The 21,310-nt window shown below is 40.7% G+C and overlaps 1 protein-coding gene and 1 long non-coding RNA gene across 11 annotated transcripts in view; one reads left to right on the plus strand and one right to left on the minus strand.

Annotated features, from left to right (window-relative positions):
- TAF1B (TATA-box binding protein associated factor, RNA polymerase I subunit B) overlaps positions 1–16,831 on the minus strand; it is a 64,959-nt gene extending 48,128 nt beyond the window's left edge. For all 7 annotated transcript variants that reach the window (XR_009544106.1, XM_060169211.1, XM_060169210.1 and 4 more), the window contains exons 1-6: positions 16,769–16,831; positions 15,308–15,406; positions 11,701–11,788; positions 9,424–9,521; positions 7,694–7,789; positions 4,752–4,905 (exon numbers count right to left, since the gene is read on the minus strand). Coding sequence is in view for 6 of the 7 variants with exons in the window: in XM_060169211.1 (XP_060025194.1) it covers positions 4,752–4,905; positions 7,694–7,789; positions 9,424–9,521; positions 11,701–11,788; positions 15,308–15,406; positions 16,769–16,786 (553 nt within the window). In the remaining variant the exon portion in view is untranslated. The remainder of the gene's footprint in view (positions 1–4,751; positions 4,906–7,693; positions 7,790–9,423; positions 9,522–11,700; positions 11,789–15,307; positions 15,407–16,768) is intronic.
- Positions 16,832–17,092: 261 nt separating this feature from the next.
- The window catches only part of LOC132531416 (uncharacterized), a 73,113-nt gene continuing 68,895 nt past the window's right edge, over positions 17,093–21,310 (plus strand). For all 4 annotated transcript variants that reach the window (XR_009544095.1, XR_009544096.1, XR_009544097.1 and 1 more), the window contains exon 1: positions 17,093–17,266. This is a non-coding gene — a long non-coding RNA (uncharacterized LOC132531416). The remainder of the gene's footprint in view (positions 17,267–21,310) is intronic.

The raw sequence follows: 21,310 nt of genomic DNA on the forward strand, positions 1-21,310 counted from the left end.
GAAGAGTGGAGCTGGGGCGGGCACACGGGAGACCACGATTCCAGGTCGACAACGACGGGCACTTGTACTGGAGCGGCGACCCTACAGATGGTGAGATGTGGCTGGATTCTGGACATATTTTGATAGCAGAGTCAAGAGGATTTACTGATGGACTGGATGTGAAGAATGAGAAAAAAAGAGAAGACAAGTAGGATTCTAAGGGTTTTGGACTGAGCGACAAGAAGAATGGAGATGCCAGTCACTGAGACAAGGAAGATGGCAAAAGATCAGGTTTGACGAGAAATCAAGATATCAGAATTGCACAAGTGTAAGATTTTATTAAGCATACAAACAGAAATGTTGAGGGCAGCTGAATATAAAAAATCCTATAGTTGAGAAGATGGGCAAGAGATAGGAATTTTAGGGTTGTCAGGATATAACTGGTGTTTAAAGTAAGGAGTGAGGGTAGATTTAAAAAGCAGGATGAGGAATGACCCTGAGAAACTCCAAGTTTTCTCGGGCAAAAACTCTCCAAATTATCCCTCAAAATCCCCTTTTCTGGGCTTCCCTGGTGGCGCAGTGGTTGAGAGTCCACCTGCCGATGCAGGGGACACGGGTTCGTGCCCCGGTCCGGGAGGATCCCACATGCCATGGAGAGGCTGCGCCCGTGAGCCATGGCCGCTGAGCCTGCGCGTCCGGAGCCTGTGCTCCACGACGGGAGAGGCCACAACAGTGAGATGCCCACGTACCGCAAAAAAAAAAAAAAAAACATGCAAAGATTCAGGGTCAAGACATGTGGCAACACTGTTTATAATAAGACAAAAATTTCAAACAACCAAATGACTGGAATAGAAATGTAATTAAATAACTCCATGCAAGGGAGCAGTGCATAACAATTTACACAATGCTTTAGATCAGTGGTTTTCAAGGTGCAGACCCTGGAGCAGGTATATCAGCATCACCTGAGAACTTACTAGAGCTGCAAATTACCAAACCTACCAGTCTATGGTTTAACAAGCCCTCCAGGTGATTCTGGTGGATGCTAAAGTTTGAAGACTACAGTTTTAAAGAAATATACAAGGACACAGATTTCCATAAAATATTATGTTAAAACTTTCTATATATATTATATATATAATAACATGTAGGGACTTCCAGTTAAGATGGCAGATTGAAAACATACATTAGGCTCTGTTCTGTCCCACTTCAATTATAAAGAAATTTTCAAAAGATATAAATATGAGAACAAATAACATGGAAAAGGAGACAACAGTAATAAAATTTTAAAAGCCGGAAAGCAAATGGATGGCTGATTATTGCCTTAGCAGTGCTGAGAAAGCTGGATTCACAGCCAGCAGTAGGGAAAGCCAGAAAGCAATCTAATTTTTCCCTGGGGACCTCTAAGGAAAGCTCAGGAATTGATTCAACCAGGTACCCCTGGAAACTGAGTGAAGTAGGACTAATACTGGGAGGAGAGCTTGAAAGTCCGATTAAGAAGTTAGGCACCCAGACTTCTCCCCAGACTCCATGCGGCCAAATGACTGCTCCCCAATCTTGCCAGAAAATTGGAAGTTTCTCCTCTAGAGACAGTGAAACAAAGGGCTCTCTGGGATAGGGCATCAGTCACATACACAGTTGAAGTAGGGGTATCTTACTGAAAACAGGAGGATTAAGTGAACATTTACATATGGAGTACTGAGACAACTCCTTCCTCCCCGAGGCCTTTTTCCCACTCAGTTCCCAGAACAGTCAGGTTTACAACCTCCAAATGGAAAATCTGATCAGCTAGGGGGGAAATAAATTAAAGATGACAATGCTGAAGGTTCACTAAGAAAATAAACTGGAGCAGAGCTGACAAGATTAATCATGGGTAGAAAGTTTCAACCAACTTTTCAATCTCCATTCTTAAACAGGACTAGCCTTCTTAGGCTTGCTAAACACTTGAAGAAATCCTCTAATATAAACAGGCAAGGCCAAAACAAATTTTCAAATCCGTGGGAAATAATATTAATATCCTCAGCAAAATAAGAAAAGATGCTCCACAAAAATGAGGGCGTGAACCAAGAGGGAAGATGAAGTGATATCAAGGCAATAAGAAATTTAACAAGAGAGAGGTGACAGAATCCTTGGAATGGTGGTAAAGAGATCCCAGAGACAGCTGGGACACAGGTCTAGAAATACATCATTCTAGATCAGAGCAGCTCAGAAGCTCCAGAAAGTCTATTACAGAAGATGAAATTGACAGAATATCGAAGGAATTGAGAGATTTTCAGAACTGAGGGGAAGTGTGGAGATACATTAGTAATAAATTATGGATTAGTAATAAATAAATAGAAAACTAAACAAATAACAAGACAATTATCAACTCTGGAAAAACCAAAAGATATACAGAAAAAGTAATCATAGTAAGCTATGTGGTTCAGTTCTGACTAGCATTTATACATTTACAATTTAAGCACCAAAAATTGATCCAGTAAAAAATTATATTGGAAAGATAGAGAATGAGAAATTCATAATTGTGTGTTGGTAACTACACGGGGAGGGGGGCAGTGAAGGATGAGTGAAAGAGCTAAGGCTTCATCTTCCATAGTGGGAATTTAATCGCTAATGTCCAAAACCGGAAATCAAGATGTAGTACTAGAAGCATGCGATAGGGATACACAGGTTGCAAAAGAGTTGAAAATGAATGCCTCTTGGAAACAGGACATTTCGGGGAGACAATGGACTGCAATTTATTTTTATTTTGTTATTTTTGTAATTTATTATAACAAGTCATAAATTTATTTGAATTAACATGCATGTAGAATTCTGATTAAAAAAATTTAAAGAATGATGAAATAGCTCACATTTTTGCAAAACAAAATAATAAAACTCTTTCCCTTTCTCTCTATATATACATGAATAAAAAACCTGAGCTGGGACGAAGTGAGAGAGTGGCATGGACATATATACACTACCAAATGTAAAATGGATGGCTAGTGGGAAGCAGCCGCATAGCACAGGGAGATCAGCTCGGTGCTTTGTGACCACCTAGAGGGGTGGGATAGAGAGGATAGGAGGGAGGCTCAAGAGGGAGGGGATATGGGGACATACGTATACTTATAGCTGATTCACTTTGTTGTACAACAGAAACTAACACAACATTGTAAAGCAATTATACTTCAATTAAAAAAAACAAAAACAAAAAAACCTTTTGGAGTATAGTAGAATACAGTGGCAGTGGTTATTCTGGGGTGATACAATAACTAGTGATTTTATTTTCTTTATGAATATCTGCATTTCTTTGGCCGCACCGCACAGCTTGTGGGATCTTAGTGCCCTGACCAGGAATTGAACCCGGGCCCCGGCAGTGAAATCCTAACCACTGGACCGCCAGGGAATTCCCATGAATACCTCCATTTTATAGTTTTGTAATAAGAGTTGTCTGAATAGTTACACTTAATGTAAAAATGAAAATAAGGCTCTAAGGATCACCATTTACTAAAAAACAAGCATGCAAACAAAAACCCCTAACATAGGTAAATAATCACGATGCTTTCTTTAGAAGGCTTGGATGGGGGTACTTTCCTGGTGGTCCAGTGGGTAAGACTCTGCACGCCCAATGCAGGGGGCCTGGGTTTGATCCCCGGTCAGGGAACCAGATCCTGCATGCATGCCACAACTGAGAGTCTGCATGGCGCAATGAACATTCTGTGTGCTGCAACTAAGACCCAGCACAGCCAAAATAAACAAAGAAACCAAATAAATAAATATATTTTTAAAAATAAATAAAAGGCTTGGATAGTTTAGAGTCGTAGTCCTCTGGGACTATCTGAGCCAGGCTTGCCTGAAAGCATGGAGAAGGAAACTCCAGAGACTCCATGCAGCCCAATTGTCCTAGGATTCTAACTTCTTTGGACACAAAATGTAACTTAACTGATATCTGTGTCATTGTGCAGTCCAACAAGAAATGTAGATATGCTGAAGAAAACAAAACAAAACAAAACAAAACAAATGAGGATACGCTGATAATAGGAATTTTTAATCTTTGGAGGGCTAGGGGCTTGCAAATAAGCACTCCATACTTCTGAAGTGTTTTGCTGAAAATGTTATATAACCATGCTTAATGCAGATTTCAACAATCCCTAACACCAGAGGTTTGGGAAGCTATCTCTCAAAGAACTCTATCAGCACACATCAAGATTCTAGCAATCTATAATAAATTCTTGGTCTGTTCTTTGAACTCTGTTTTCCACCACTTTTCCTTTTTTAAAGGAGTGTGGAAACTAATATCATGAATAAATGCTTTCAGGAGGTCTATATCTGTAACCTTAAATATATTCCTTATCTACTTTAAATTATGGAACTAAATCAGAAGGTAAGACACATGTATACACACACATAATATGGTACGTTTTATTCAGCCTGCTATGCTGAGAAATTGGGCGACTTATCTTTGACTCTTGTCTGTCTTACCTTATGGCTAAGTTCTGCCATTTCTCTGCTGCAACTTTTCTCTGAAAATTCTGAGCCCACACCTAGCTTTACGGAGCTAGCATCCTTTGTGGATCTACTTACTGTTTAGCTCCCTTTAAAAATCACACCAAAAATCTCATGTAGAGACGATGTACCTTTTTAAAAATTGCACTAAGATTTCATTTAGTTTACCTTTCTCCTTGCCATATGATTCAACAAGTCATTCTTCCTCGCTAGGCCAAGTTTCCCTCCTCGGAATATGAAGAGATTAGACTATTTTTAAGATGCATTGCCAGCTAGTTTGATTCTCATCTTACCTGATTGTGATGCTTTGATGATGGGGAAAGGCTTTTGAGTGTGGACATCAGGCTGAGATTCTGCTCCACTTTCAACAAAAGAAGGACAGCTCAGGTCACTCAGCAGCTCAGGCTCACTGTCCCAGTCTGAATGACTTGGATTATCTTCTAATACCTATTTTGTAAAATTATGATTTTACAGGAATTTACAACATAATTAATTTCCACAAACATCAACAATTCCTGAGCATCACAAACACCAGAAAAGGACCCCTCTAGAGACCTGCAGCCGTCCGCCCAGTCCCCGCGACCGGAAGAGCCCGACTTCCGCACGTGCTCCCCAGCACCTCCCGGCAACGCTTCTTGGAGAAGGGCTTCAGTCAAGCGTGAGCAAGGAAACAGGCAGACATGTCAGGCCTCCTTCTCTCTGTAACTAACACCTCTCTTGCAGCTCTAGTATCAACACCAATAAAAACATCAAGTGTCAATAATGACTCCAGGCACACTAAGGCTTGACAAGGATATACTATCTCTTACCCTTGTTTAATTTTTCACACATGTATTGTTGGAATGGTGGTCAGAGTGTCCCTAAGAAAGGTCAGCGGGCTGGCTACCTAAAGGCCTCACTGACTGACATTACCTTGGGGAACTGATCACAGTCAAAAAGCCATGCTCTCAACCACGCAGGCCAAGAAACTTGATCTTATTATGAGGAGATAAAGCTCATGTTAAAGAAAACCACAAGAGAATGAGACAAAAAAAATCAGGGACAGGATAATGCTTGCGTGTTCTGTCAAGCACATCCCCTCCGACAGGTGAGCCCACGAGGGGCCAGGCAACCATAAAGCTGGCTGATAAGCGGAGACTCTGAGAAAACGGAAGCAATCCTGAGGAAACGTCCACAGGCTCCCGCAGGCAACCGTCTGCCGGCAGCTCCACCACGCGCTCTGCCCTCCATCGGATTCTTCTGGTGTGCTCTCCACGCTCCCCTCTAAAGCCAGTGTCTCCCTTTGTGCACTCGATCCCACCCACTTTCTACTCAAAGGTTAGCACTCACTTCTATTCGTTCTCCATCAAGAATTTCTTCTTTCTCCTGTATCGTTCCTATCAGTGCACCATCATGAATTCCACTTGAAGAAAAAAATTCCCCTTGACTCCAGCTACAAGGCGATTTCTCTGTACTTCTTCGCAGCAAAGTGCCCAGAGAGAGCTGTCCAGACTCGCTGGCTCCAATTCCTCTCCTCTCCGTCCCCCATTCCAGGCGGAGTTTTGATCCCACTGCTCCGCTCTTCGACTGTCAGCCCTCTCCCTTCCTGAGCTGGAGGCAGCATTTCTCCCAGTGGATCACTCCCCTCCTCTTGAAACACTCTGTCCCTTGGTTTCTAGAATGCCCCCTTCACTCCCTAGGCTTTCCTCCCACCTCACCAGTGGCTCCTCAGGCTTCTTTGCTGATTCCTCCCTCTTTTATCCCAGACACCTTAACCCTGGCGTGGCCCAGAGCTCAGTTCTTGGTCCTCTTCTCTGTCTTCACTCCTCAGGGATGTCATCTGGTCTTGTGGTTTTAAATACCATTCACTACATATATTGCTTTCAATTCTAAAATGCACTCCCATGTCTCCGCATTCTAACATCCCTGAAATCAGAATGTGTCTTACAATCAGAGGCATGTCATGATTTAATTTGCAGCATTATCTTTTCTTGGAAGTACTTAAAACAATGGTGCATCTTACAAACAATGGCATTTTAGTTTTGATTATAGTGTAAGCTGCCAGCTTCTAAATTTACATCTCCAGCCCAGACCTCTCCTCTGAGCTGAAGATCTGCATATCTGAGGACGTGACATTTCCTCTTGGATGTCCAAAAGCTGTCTCAAATTTATGCCCAAAACTGAACTATCATTATTCCTGCTCCACCTGCTACTTCTTTTCTTTATTTTATTTATTTTATTTTATTTATTTTTGGCTGCATTGGGCCTTCGTTGCTGTGCGTGGGCTTTCTCTAGTTGCAGCGAGTGGGGGCCCCTCCTCGTTGCGGTGCGTGGGCCTCTCGTTGTGGTGACCTCTCTCGTTGCGGAGCACGGGCCCTAGGCGGGCAGGCTTCAGCAGTTGCGGCACGCACGCTCAGTAGTTGTGGCTCGCGGGCTCTAGAGCACAGGCTCAGCAGCTGTGGCACACGGGCTTAGTTGCTCCACGGCATGTGGGATATTCCCGGACCAGGGCTTGAACCCATGACCCCTGCACTGGCAGGCGGATTCTTAACCACTGCGCCACCAGGGAAGCCCCCACCTGCTATTTCTAAACTTCTTGTTCTGCTGGGTCACTAAATTCTGCATGTGGAACCTACGAGACCCCAACCAAAGAAGGAAACACTGGGCCAAGTTTCTAGGCTCTTAACAAAAGTCTGTCAAATAGATTCAGAATCTCTTCCCAGCCCTGGAGAGTAAGTATCACACATAAAACACATCACAGCTTACCAAACCCACGTTTCTCAGCAGTGGAATCCGCCCCTACCCCAAATAAAATGATCCATGGCACACTCACAAAGCACTAATAGCAAACTGCTAAAAATCTAACTGCTTTGACGGATGGGGGTGGGTGGTGAAACACCCAGATGATAACTGAGCTGAATCTTGAAACACCAAGTAAAGGGAGTAGGTGTTCCAAGCAGAAAGAATAATATATGCAAAAAAGCTTTTAATAGCACAATGGTAGAAATTCCTTAAGCTTCTATTTAGAAACTTAACCACAAATTTCTTTGTTTTCAACTGGCCAAATAAGACATCAATGTCTTATTTGGGGTCAGTGTCTAAATCAGTGACCCTGTCCTTCTGGACTGTAAAGGAAACCTCTTCACTGAAAACCCTCTGACAAGCATCATAAACCCAGGTAAGGCTGAGCCTCCTCTTCATCTCTACCCTTCACTAGACATGTTTTCTGGTCCCACTTTTCAGATTTGTGACTTACCGTAGTTTTCCTTCTACTGGTATAAACTGGGTTTTTACAATATGCCTGCTTGCTCTTCTGAAGGTAGCGCTTCCAAAAGTTACGTAAAACTTCATTCTAAGGTAGAAGGGAGATGAGCGGCGCTTCAGGTTGCGACGGGCAATATACTGGCACACCTAGGCCACAGAATCGCCTCGCCTGTGCTTTACATACTGCTTCCATCTGTATGTACCCTTACCTTTCTCACCTAAATTTCCTGAAGAAGAATGATCATTTCAATGTCAGGTATACGGGAAGCATGGAATAAATTCTTCTTAATCTTAGATTTTAGTTCCTTATAGTCACCTAGTTGAATCCCTTCCTTTGACAAGTTAAGCAAATTAAGATTCAGAGAAAGAAAGTAACTTACATGCGACTACACTTCCAGTTAGGGGCAAAGCTGCTACTGGGTCCAGTGACCTATTGACACCCCTCCCTCTTACTGCCCCCACCCCCGGCCAAGTGAAAGTAAAACAAAACAAACAAACAAAACAATTTTTCCATTTATTCATCACCTACCTGCTAGGTACAAGGCATCCATAAGCTTTAACACAATCCTGCAAGATAGCTACTATCTCTTATTTTACCACTGAAGAAACTGAGTAACTTTGCCAAAATGACCTAGCCAACAAGTAGAAAGGCCATGAATGGGATTTGGAGTCGGTCCTGATTCCAGAGCCTGTGTTCTGGCTGTGCCATTTAACTGGTCAGGTCTAAACGGTTATACTCATGGGTTAATTTCAGAGAAACTGTTTTCAGGATTAATCCCGATGAAGCAGATAGAAGGCTACGCAGGTATAAGCCCTACTGAAGCTAGTTGGTGTAACTAATAGAAACCACTTATTGAAAAACACTTATACACAGGATGACTGCAAGGAGAAACCAGATTCACAAAGCCCAGACTACCAGTAATCTTACCTGACGCAGTGACTGTCATGGGTAAGGCTCAGAGTCCACTTAGGCCATGCACTGGCCTACGGGTCATCCTGCCAGCCTGCCGCAGACACTGGTTTGAACAGCAAAGGCTGCTTTACGAATCTCTTCTTGGTGACTTCAGGAGACACTGACCTTTCTCCCTTTTCTTTTTGCTCTTATTTTCATTTATGAGCATACTGCTATATACTGTCGTGTTTACTCACGCCACATATGCATGAAACCCTCTCTCCAGCTACGCTGAATCCAGCAGCATCACTGTCATCTGGAAACGTGTTAGAACTGCAAATTCTTGGGCCCTACTCCAGACCTACTTAATCAGAAACTCTGGAATGAGGTCAAGCGATCTGTGTTTTAACAAGCCTTTTAGGTGATTCTGATACACACACACTCAAGTTTAAAAACCACTGGTTTAATGTATTTTGCTCTCAAATTGTGAATACTGCATACGACATCCCCTAGGAAATTAAAAAGCACACTAACACATAAAAGGCACCAATAAGTGGGCAAAGTTATTTGTTTTACTTTAACCCAGTGTTTCCTAAATACCTGAAGACTAAAACCTTATTTTCTTTTGGACGTATTACTTATTTCTATCCTGTAGAACACACTTTAGGAATTGCTGGTCTAGTAAAAGGATTAAAGCAAAATCATCAGAAAAATGATTCTTTCTAGTAGGCCTAATGTTATTACTGATAGCCCTCCTTAGTATCACTCTAAGTCTACTGTTCTTCAAACAACAAAATGTAAAGCTAACATCTAGGCACAAATGGACTTACCTTTAACTCTGGGCCTACTCCAAGGATCTGTAAGGCTTTTGCTTGTTGATAAAGTATGTGCTGAAAACCTTCGCACACATACCAATCCCAGCCTTTCTCTAAATGACAAAGGACAGGTTTCAGATATTTGCATTCCCAACTTACTAAATGCAATGCTGCTACATAGTTACAATTGTGTTTTATACACTTCAACCGGAATTTTTTCATACCCCTGAGTAGAGTTTCCATTCTTATACTCTCTTGCTTCCCATCTGGCAAATCTGTACATAAATGCTAAAGCTAAACAACATTTTTATAATTTATCAGATTTTAAATATTTTAAATTATCTATAGTTTTTCTGAAATGTTAATGTTCAGAGACAGAAAAATGAACAGTCACCACATTAAAAAAATGAAATAAGTTTTATAAATGTATACTGTACTGAACAATGCCCAGCAGAATCCTAAATGAAAGGATACTCAACACTCAGCCACTGCTTGTATGACTCCTCTGTTCCAACTCACATGGAAAGGGAACAATGAGTATTTGGAGAATGAACGAAAAGAAGTGAAGATGTGAAGCTCCAAGATCGCAGGAAAGGGCAATAAGAATATACAAAGAAAGTAAACTGCTCAACGGCATTCTCCTTTTCTCAAGATGGTTCTAGGTTCTTGGGTGAAACTGAAAGCAAGGAAACTAAGATTTATTGAGCTCAGCCTAGTTACCAGGTATTTTAAGTAGGTTATTTTCTTCCAACCTCAAAACAACCTTAAGAGATTGTGACGAGAACTGCCACTGCAATGGACAAAGCTACATGTTTAAATAAAACTACCAGTTGAAGAGAATGTTAAAATCTGTTAAGACCCTTATGTTTTACCCCTCCCTACTGGACAAATACTGTAACTCTCTGAAAAATATGTTATGAGCGCACAGCTTCTGAAGTCTGTTACCATGACTCCAAGAGGTTCTCTCCCCTCAGAATGTCACAGGACTCCTATGCCCTTCCCTTACCTCAAATGTCACAAGGCCTTCCCACCCCTGCTGACTAATGGACTTTCTGGAAAGGGTCTTAGCTTGTATAGGAGTAAAATAGGAAGCCTGTAATTTTGACGCTTTCCAAAGGTGAGGGAGTTTAAACTCTCCAAGCTCTATCCATGTGTGCTCTCACCTTCCTGCACACTGCTCTGACAAACTGATAAAGTCGTATTTTAAATTCTCAGTCTGGGTTCCTATTCTATATAATAAATGGTATTACATTCTCACTTTACAGATGAAGAAGCAACTAAGGACAAAGAGGTTGAATGTAAGACTCAACATTTAATTTGAAGCACCTGACGTTCCTTCAGCAATTTAAGTTTAAAATATACAATTTTAACTATTAGATAGGTCAAGTCCAAATTAATCAGGTTTTACTCTAATAAAATTTAATTAAAATTAATCAGGTTTAGCCTAATAAAAATAGTCACTACTAAAGGTTAAACAGGAACATGAGTTGGCATTTTGGCAGTCTCTCTGTTATTCATCTAAGAACAGCAATGTATTTCATATAGATACTTCATTAACATTTATATATATAATGTATTTCATGTGTGTATCCTTAAAGCTACCTCAGATAGAAGAGTCCACCATTACCATTAGCCTAGTTTCAAACCTGAGAATCTGGCCCTAGGCAATTAGTCACAGAAATAAAAAGCATCAGCTAAACTTAACCTCAGATTCTTCTCAATAATGGTTAATTATTATGTACTCACTGGATTAATGAAATAGAGTACTTTTCAAAGCACACCCATGCTGAGCTTATTTTAAGGGAAAATAATTTTCCCTATTTTAAAAGGGTGTGTTCAAAATTCAGTGTGAGAAATGGATTTCTGAAAGCTGAATATCATGTTTAACTTGCCTAACCTGACAACTCCACAGCTGATTCATTTCAGAAAATAAGCATTTTTCTTTAAAAGCACAGAAAATCATATAATAGATAACAGATATAAAACAGAAAAACATACACCAACACACAAAAAGAAATATGCTACATTTGCTAAGATTATTTTTGGCATAATAGTTGCTCCACTGGAAAATCAAGTCATTAACAATAAGCAGAATAAAAAATGGACATGTTTTAAGACATCTGCTTCCAATTTTACCATCAACAATTATCCACTCTAATTCTACTTTGGATTACCTGCTTAAAATTCTGGCAACTTCTTTAGAATCTATTTAAAATTCCATTCCACATCCCCAAATCATGAAAGTGAAAACATGATTGAAAAATGCTAAGCACATATGAAGAAAGAGCTTACCAAGTTTTCGTTTTCTTTTAAGTCCCCGGTTGATGGCTTGTATTTTAGTATTAGGAATAGCCCCAGTGTTTATAACTTCCCTAGATCTCTGCAGGAAATAGAAGCAGACCATTAAAAAGACCATAAAAAGATAGTTTTACATCTCCTTAACTATACTGCCAAGCATGTTCTGGGATGTATAATGAACCAGACTGTGAGTGCCAGGACCAATGATGGTAATATTTTGGGAAAATTAGATAAAGTGTAACATTCTGGTTAGCCTTTATATTGCTTTTTTTTTTTTGCGGTACGCGGGCCTCTCACTGTTGCAGCCTCTCCCGTTGCGGAGCACAGGCTCCGGACGCGCAGGCTCAGCGGCCATGGTTCACGGGCCCAGCCACTCCGCGGCATGTGGGATCTTCCCGGACCGGGGCACGAACCCGCGTCCCCTGCATTGGCAGGCGGACTCTTAACCACTGCGCCACCAGGGAAGCCCTATATTGCTTTCTGATTCAAAATTTCTCAGTACCTAAAACTGTGCCAGGAACACAGTAAACACTAAATAAATGTATGTCAAATGAATAAACTTTTATTTTAAATCGATTTTTAATTGTCTGAAACCAATCGTAAAGTCAAATTTATTCACTTTTTTCTCTATCCAAAACATACTTTGAAATTAAAATAACTTCTGTATTCACTGTAGTCAGCAATGCCTAAGCTACACACAGATTAGTTTCATCCTACTTTTCTATGTTTGAATAATACTCTAAAACAGCTTTATTTATGAAATTATAAAAGTGCTACTTTTATTCTTAATCAAACCTATAGGATTTTAGAATGACTAAATGCTGAGTACAGTTCATCCCAAAGTCTTCAATTCTAAGTTCTCTCAAGGGCTGGTATCTAAGATTCTGGTTCTCTCACAACCAAAATATAAAAGAATTAGGTCTAAATGATGGGGAAAAGGTGAAGATTTTTAACCAACTGGGAACATTTATATATTTGTCCAAATTTAGAGATTTGGAATGAAATTTATCTTCAACTTTCATTAAGAACAAAAGAAATGTCTCTAACAGGATTTTTGGAATACATCCTCTCTTGTTAAAGAAACCACATTCAAAGCAGTTCTGGTGGACTGGGTTGGCCACACTGAGAAAATAAGACATGTCAGAATACACACCAAAGCAATTACTCAGCAAAAACAGGTAAAACCTATAAACAGTAGGCAAGAAAAAAAAAAAAAAAGGGCTTAAAATCTGGATTAGACAAATAACTAAAAGCTAGAAAAAGCTACATATACAAACTGAAGCTGTAACTAATTAAATTACTGAATAGTTATATTGTGGAATATTTATACAGTCAATTAACACGTCCACAAATGTTTAGAATAACACAGGACAATATTTATTAAGACAGAAGATTCAGTGGTACTCACCCACATCCCCTTTCCCTTCTCATACACAGAAAAAAAAAAAAAGAAGACTAAATGGAAGCTATGAAAAGAAACGTTGTATGTTGAGATCACTGATAATTTTAGCTTTCATCTTCATAATTTCTAAATTTTCTACAATAAATCTGCTCTCATGATCATAAAAATCTATTAAACTCACACAATTCTAGCATACACCTTTATTAAATACCCACAAATTACTTCCGAGAATGTCTATAATATAAATTGGCCGGACTTAAGACCTGAAAATTTTTTTCCTGTATAAAATCAATCAAGATAACATTCTAATTCCTTTATCAATTCAGAAGGCCTTCTTCCAGACAGTGGAGTATCTAAAACATGAGAATTATATACAGAGTAAGTTGAAGGGCAATGAAAGGAGCAGAAAAACAGGGGAAGTTGTGCCACAGCCTCCACTCTTTGCGGGTGCAAACCACCATCTCGTCGGCCGTTCCCCACCCGCTGGATTTCCACACCGCCACACCACACCCCCGCTCTCCAGGAAGGACTGATTGTGTCACACTCTATATGAAAACAATAAAGCCAAGAGAAACCACTTAAGTTGTGCAACACAGAGCTCTGCCTATCACATGGGAGGCATTGAGACAGGTTCTGCGTCTGTTTAAAGATGGTGCCCACCCTCAAGAATGCTACATTCTTGACAAGTTATTCCATACAGGCTGATATCTTTCAAATGTGGAAACAGTGGCATTAGGGGCTTTCAAGTTAAAAAACGACTGCAGCAGATTTTATCAGACAGAAACAAACAGAAACATTATCAAAGACAGAAATAAAAGAAAGCAATTAGTTAACGTAGTTTAATTTCTCCAAAAATAGTATATGCTGACTTCATCTGCTAACGATAAACAGTCCATTTAGACACATCTTCCTTCACCATGTTTACATTTGCACTGCTGGTACAAAAGCAAAAACTATTAATGCCTCAATATACATCAAAGCAAACTGCACATATTTAAAGTGTACAAGTTGATGTGTGTGTATGTATGTATATCCACGAGACCATCACCACAAACAAGGTAATGAACATATCCATCACATCAACAATTTCATCGAGTACATATCTTCTTTTTTTTTTTTAGTACATATCTTCTTAATACTCTGTGTGACCAAATGGGAAGCAGACTGAAGAACAAAGACTGTCTCAAGGAAAAGCTCTTGGGTGATTGAGTTGCAAGCGACATTAACCACTTTTCTCAAGAAAACTATTTTTTACTTCATACATTTTGTCCAGGCTTTTAGTTGTTTAAGGTGGGCTCCTGTTACTTCATCCTGGCCAGAAGAAGTTCACACAGTTACTTATATTTGTCCCAAATTTACCTTTCTTATATAGGCCTATACGGCAAAGGTAGTATATCTGTTCCTTCCTGGCTCTGTAGACTTTGAGCAAATCCTTTTCCAGAGAGCAGAGTCCTGGCATGTTTAGCCTGTCCCAGAGGACCTAGCACTCCCAGTGTGAAGGCAGCCTCATTTACCAAGGTTCCACAGGACAGTAGGCCAACCTCTACCTTAAGAGACAGGTGTGGTGGAATAAAATGACCACTGACGTTGGAAGCCTGAGGTTCAAGTCCTGGCTCAGCACTCTATCCATGTGACTATGGCAAACCCACTCAACTGATGAGCCTTGCTTGCCCCATCTACAGATAGGTGTAATAGTATACACATCTCACGGGTTGTTATGAGGGGATGAATTAATGGATGAGAAAACACTCTGTAATGTGTAAGGCACTGTACAAAGATATAATGACGATGAAGCACATTTCTCATACTCCCAACAGTCTTTCTAACATTCCGTCTTCCAAACCTCTAAGCTACCACAATACATTAAAAACTCTTAAATAAGTGGTAACTAATAAAAATAAATGCATCATCTTGTAAGTGCAATTTTAATTATTTCCCCCTTATATACATACTACACAGTCTGAATCAGGAAAACATATATATATGTGGCCCAACATAATTTCAAAAGCTCATCCTAAATCTACCTTACAAAGTCTTCAACCCTTGTGTAAGCATTTGAGGACCGCTTACATTTTTCATATTTGGACATTGCCTGAGTAATAAAAATAGATCAGTTTTGGGGGGACCTATGCCACATGTTAGGCTGAAACTGCAACTTTTAAAGCACAAGCAAATTCATAAATGAGGTCTGTTACTTACTTCTGTAACATTGTGGCAAGAAGTGCAATAATATTTGCCTTCATCAGTGAGACCCCAAGAGACAGCAGCACACTGAGAACAACGATCTCTGAACTCTTTCTGTAGGAGAAAAGGAAAACCACATTCAATACATTGTACCTAAACGCTGCAGTTCTACTTAGAGGGTTCCCTACAATTTTACTCTATAAATAAAGAATCACTGAGAATAGAAAATATACCAGAGGGATTATCTATAAACAAGAAGAACAGTTCAGTCTGAGCCATTTGAAACTGAATTAAACTATTAAGTGTTTCTAAAATATGCAGTGTGTGAGGGTGAAAAAAAAAAAGACAAAGAAGACAAGGTGGTAGGGGTAAAGTGGGAAAAAAAGATGAGTAAATAAAACTCCTTGAACATGCTGTGAGGAAAAAAGATGATAAGATTCAAGAATAGAGAAGATTTAAAAAATAGAAATAGCATACCATTTGGAACTTTCTTCAGGACACTAAGAACACATACCCACCACAAAGGAGCCACAGTTTTATTAGGGTTGTTTCAAGTTTTGATGTGTTCACGCAGCAATATAATGTTTAATGTATAATGTATGTACTAGGCACTTCACTAGGTGCTGGGGATTTGAGGGTGAGCAAAACAGACAAGATCCCTACTCATAACCATATACGACGCTAATGGTGAGTTCTAATGGCTAATTTCATTAACCTAGCATCTACAGACGTTAACCCTCATTCAGTAGACATTTATTGAGCGTCTACAATGAGTAAGGCCTTCTATCACCATAATGCTTCTGTACATACATAGACTGGCACCAAATTATCCATTCGCAACTCTCTGGTGCGTGAAATCTTATTATTGTTGATCTAATTACCGACTGTTCCTCTAACACCATCAAAGAGTGGCATTTTATGAAGTGGGTCAAAATGCATGCCAAATCTACTTCAACAAGTTGGTCAAGTTTTCAGCGACCCCATATGGATAACTATTGTAATCTTGGAGTGTCCCCAAACCCGAATTTGGAATTCCTGCACAGGCCATGGCTAAGATTCGCAGACACACCAGCAGGGGTTACTTGGGGGCGTTCTGGTTCCAAGCTCCGCCTCCCTCGCCTAACCTCCAGCATCAAAGGGAACTTCTGGGTGGTCCCGTTTAGAGATGAGACACGTGGGTGGCCACCCCACAAAACCCACAACTTCAGCCTCCTCCCGAAACATACCCACATCGACGAACACCCAACCGTCCCTTCACCCACAACCTCACCCAGCCAGAAACTCCAGCCCCTTCCCCCAAAGCGCGGGCACACGCGGCCCGCCAGCCCCATCCCTGTCCCCACGCCGCAGCCTTCCGCCCCGTTCCCCTTCGGCCAGTGGCCGCCCCCACAGCCAACCGGCGTCCTCCACCCCTACTCCTCAGCCTCCCTCCCCTCCCGCCCCACCGCCCTGCTGCGCGGCACTCGGCCCCCTCACCGCCTCCTCCAGGTCCATAACGACAGCGCCGCCGCCGCCGCCGCCGCCGCCGCCGCCGCCGCCGCCGCCGCCGCCGCCGCCGCCGCCGCCGCCGCCGCCGCCGCCGCCGCCGCCCTCGCGGCCCGTTACCCCGGCAGCGAGAGCAGCTTCCGGGAGCGGCGGGAAGAGCCCTCCGGGCGGAAACCGATACCCTTGACTTTGGATTTCCGTCTCTTGCTAGCTCCGGGATGAAGCGCCACTGATCCTGCATCCCCAGACAGCATCCCTTTCCTAGTCGAGGTAACTAAAACCAATCAGTAAAAAAGTGGGCGGTGCCTACTGCTGAGAGGATTCAGTCTCTGTTCCGGCAGCCGTTCCGGCCCGGCAGCTCTCCTGCTCTCGGGCTGCGAGGGGGGAGCGGTGGCGTGGACTCAGAGCGCTCGGGGCCCTCCACCTGGTTCTGGCACAGGAGAGGCACCGGGTTCTGGAGAAAAGAACACGTGGTTGAGTTAGACCTGGGTATGTAATCATGGCTTTTCTGCTTCTTTGTGCCTCAATTTCCTCCTCTGTGAGAATTAGGTGTTGTCTGTGGGTCCGTCGCGATGGAGCCTCACATGGTAAATGCTCATTAAATTTAGCTTTATTGTTGTCCCTTCATTGGGCACTTTCATTTCATTAAACAGGCGCTGTTTTAGGTCTTGGGGATTAAGCAGTGAACAAAGTAAACAAAAATTCCTGCCTTTATGGAGATTATAATCTGGTGGGGAGAGACAAAAATACATAAGGAGAATATATGGTATGTTAAACGGGCATGAGTGCCAAGGAGAAAAATAAAACAGGAAAGGAGAATGGGAGCCATACTGTGGTTTCAGTTTTAAATGGAGTGGTCAAGAAAGGTCTCCCTGAGATGGTGACCTTTGAGGCAAGGGAGCAAGAACCATGTTGGGAACCTCATTCCCGGCAGAGGGAACAGTGAGTACCAAGGCCCTAGTCCTGAACCTCATGCCGGACCATTTAAGGATCAGCAAGGAGGTGAGCGAGTGGCTGGAACAGTGAGCTAAAGGGAGAGTAGAAAATGAGGCAGGGACAAATTACAGCTCTAAGGACTTAGACTTGGAGAAATTAGAGACGCCGTTGGGGGAGTTACACAATCTTACATGCTTAACAGATTACTTTGGCTGTTGTGGGGAGAGTAGACTGCTAGGGGGCAAACGTAGAAGTTGGGAGGCAAGTCAGGAGTCTGTTACAATAATCCTGGTAGCTTGAACCAGGTAAAAGCAGCGGAGACAGTGAGAAGTAGACAGATTCTGGAAATGTATATTTTGAAGGTAGAACCATAAGGATATCTTGATGGATAAGAAGCCCATCAAAGCAGCTGTCGAGGATGAAGGGAGTCAAGGATAACTTAAAGATTTTTGTCCTGAGCACCTGGAAGGGTGAAGCTGTATTTGACAGAGTAGGGGCAGACTATGGGTGGACCAGTTTGGGAGGGGGGTAGAGGAGGAATCAGGAATTTGACTTTGGACCTGTGAAGTTAGAGATGCTTATAAGACCTCTAGGTAGGATGAGAAGGCAATTGGATATAGCAGTCTAGCATTCAGAGGCAAGTTCTGCACTGGAGATATATATTTGGGATTTATCTCTGTCTAGATGGTATTTAAAGTCATGAGAGTAGAGGACATCACCAAAATCTCCTTATTCACCTGTCAATTCATTTCTTTTGCAAAGTCGTTAAACACCCACTATGTGGCAGGCACTGTGCCAGCAAATGGGAAATGAGAGATAAACAGGACAGAGTCCTTGCCTTCAAGAGGCACCCAGTCCAGTGGAGCATTCAGTCTTATTATTTTAATCATGGCGTTAGATAAATGCTCTTCTCCAGCTGTGTCACCCAGGTCATTTACCACACTTGGCTCTGAAACTTCAAACTCTTTCCAAAAAACCTTACCCATCTTCAAAGCATTAAGTATTGTCATATGGACAGCTTGATTATAGGCCTCTAATTTTCTAGACAAACCCTGATTTCAGATGTTGAAATTTTACAATGGGAAGGGGGCACTGCTGAATGCCCAGCTAAACTGGAGTTAGTATGTTGAACTGAAATACGAGCACCATAGCATCAGGAAGTTTTGTCTTTTTGTTTATTGCTGTACACTCAGGGCCTAGAACACTACTCAGCTTATAGAATGTGATCAATAAATATTTGTTAAATGGATAGATGACTTTGTAAGATTTTTACATATATGCAAAATAGTTTAAAGAGATGACGTATCTTGATTTGAGGCTTTGGACATGTGGTTGCACAGAAATGAGTCACAGATTTTCCCAGCCATTACTTAACAGAAAATTGAGTGTTTTGAGCAAAGTCAGACTCCTTGGAAGAAAATGTCTTCTTAGACTGTAAGACTTAGATGACTATTTCAGCAGAGAAGCTTTAATATGCATTTCTTAAAACTGGTTCACATGCCATTGCTGACCTGTCAGATTGGCACAGATGATTTTTGCTTAATGGAAATAATCAGTGGCAGAAGGGCTCAGTGAGATGGATTCTGTCTTATACTGCAGGTGTGAGTGAATGTGGGCATATTTCTTGAGAAAAATTCAGCTGCATAACAGGTGATATGGTGGAGCAATATTGAGGCAATGCCAAGAAGAGGAAACAGGGAAATAAAATTAGAATGGAGATAATAAACCCTTACAGGGATTGAAGAGTCCCTGGGCCAAGATTTGATATAACACCAAAGCCTGATTGAAGGTATTAATATATCTAAAGAAAGAATGTGTAATCAGCAAGAGATGTATTTAGCCCTTCAATCCTAACAAAAGGAGGACCTAACCATAGCAAGGACCCCCACACCACTCTTATGCCCACGCAGTTAACGTCCCCAGGGAACCATACCTCTTAAGTGACAGACACAGAATCCAACACAAACTATTATTCAATTCTGCCTGTAGGGAGAGAGGACACTGAATATAAAGGATATTTTCTCTGGGTGTAGATTACTGGATTAGCAGTTGTTCTTTCAGCTCTCTGAAGACATGGTTCCATTTCTTCTAACTTTCATTGTTTCTGTTGAGACGTCAGCTGCAAATGTTATCAACTATATGCTAAGTAACTAGAAAATTCCCAATTGTTTGGAAATTAAGCAATAAACTTCTAAACAGCCCAATCAACTGAGCAGTCACAATGGACTGACAGAACATTTTGAACTGAATAAAAATGGAAATGTATCATAGAAAAATTATGAAATGCACTTAAATCTGGAGGGCAATTTATAGCCTGAAATTCATGGATTAGAAAAAAGAAAGGCTGAAAATCAATGATAGAGACATACATCTGAAGAAGTTAGAAAAAGAAGGTTAAACCAGATAATAATAATAATAATAGAAGGAAGGAAATTAAAAAGAAGAGAGATTAATAAAAGAAAAAGCAAACATTCAGTGGGGGTGGTCCACAAACTAATATTAGCTCTTTAAAAAGAATCATAAATTCAGTAAACCCTGGAAAGACCAATCAAGAAGAAAAGCAAAATTAACCAATATTAGAACAATAAAAGTGACATCACTACAGATACCATAAACATTAAAAAGATCATAAGAGGATACAGCTCTAAGACAATAAATTTGAAAATGTTGATGAATGGACAGATTCCTAGAAAAACATATAATCAAGAGCTATGCAAGAAGAAATACAAGATTTGAACAATCTTATACCTATTTAAGAAACTGACTCTATAAGTAAAAAAAAAAATTTCTCACAAAGAAAACCTCAATCTCAAATGGCACAGCTGGTAAATTCTACCAAAATTTTGTGAAAGAAATAACACCCATCTTACACAGACTATTCCAAATAATGAAAAAAGAGAGAGCAGTTACCAATAAATTTTGTGAGGCTACCTTAAACTTGACACCCAAATCTGACAAGGATATTTCAAGAAAAGTAAAAATTGAAGTCCATTCTCTCCTCAGGACAAATGAAATATCAGCAAATTGAATGCAAGTCCTTTGCTGTATTCAACAATATATAAATAGAACAGTAAATCAAAAGGACATTGGGTTTATTCTAAGAATGCAAGGTTGGTTTAACATTGAAAAACAATAACAACAACAATTTAAATAGTAATCCAGATAGTGTGGTGCAAGGATAGACAAAAGATCAATGGAACTGAATACAAAGTCCAGAAACTGACCCATAGATACATATAAGATAACCTGATTTTCAACAAAGGTGCTGCTAAAATTCAGTGGGGAAAGGATTGTTCTACAGTAAATGATTCTGGATCACTTGAATTGAATTCATATGAAAATTATTGACCCCCTATCTCACACAAAAATTAATTTGAAATGAATCACATACCTACATGTGATAGGTAAAACTATAAAGCTTCTCAGAAAAAGAAAAAGTAGGTAACTATCTTTATGTCTTAGGATAGGATAGATTTCCTTAAAAGATCACAAAACAGCACTATCCATGAAAGGAAAGATTGTTATATTGGACTTCATTAAAATTTAAAATTTTAGTTCATCAAAAGACATTGTTAAGGCAAACAAAAGACTGAGAGA

Source organism: Lagenorhynchus albirostris, chromosome 13 (assembly GCF_949774975.1).
Source record: "Lagenorhynchus albirostris chromosome 13, mLagAlb1.1, whole genome shotgun sequence".
Lineage (NCBI taxonomy): Eukaryota > Metazoa > Chordata > Mammalia > Artiodactyla > Delphinidae > Lagenorhynchus > Lagenorhynchus albirostris.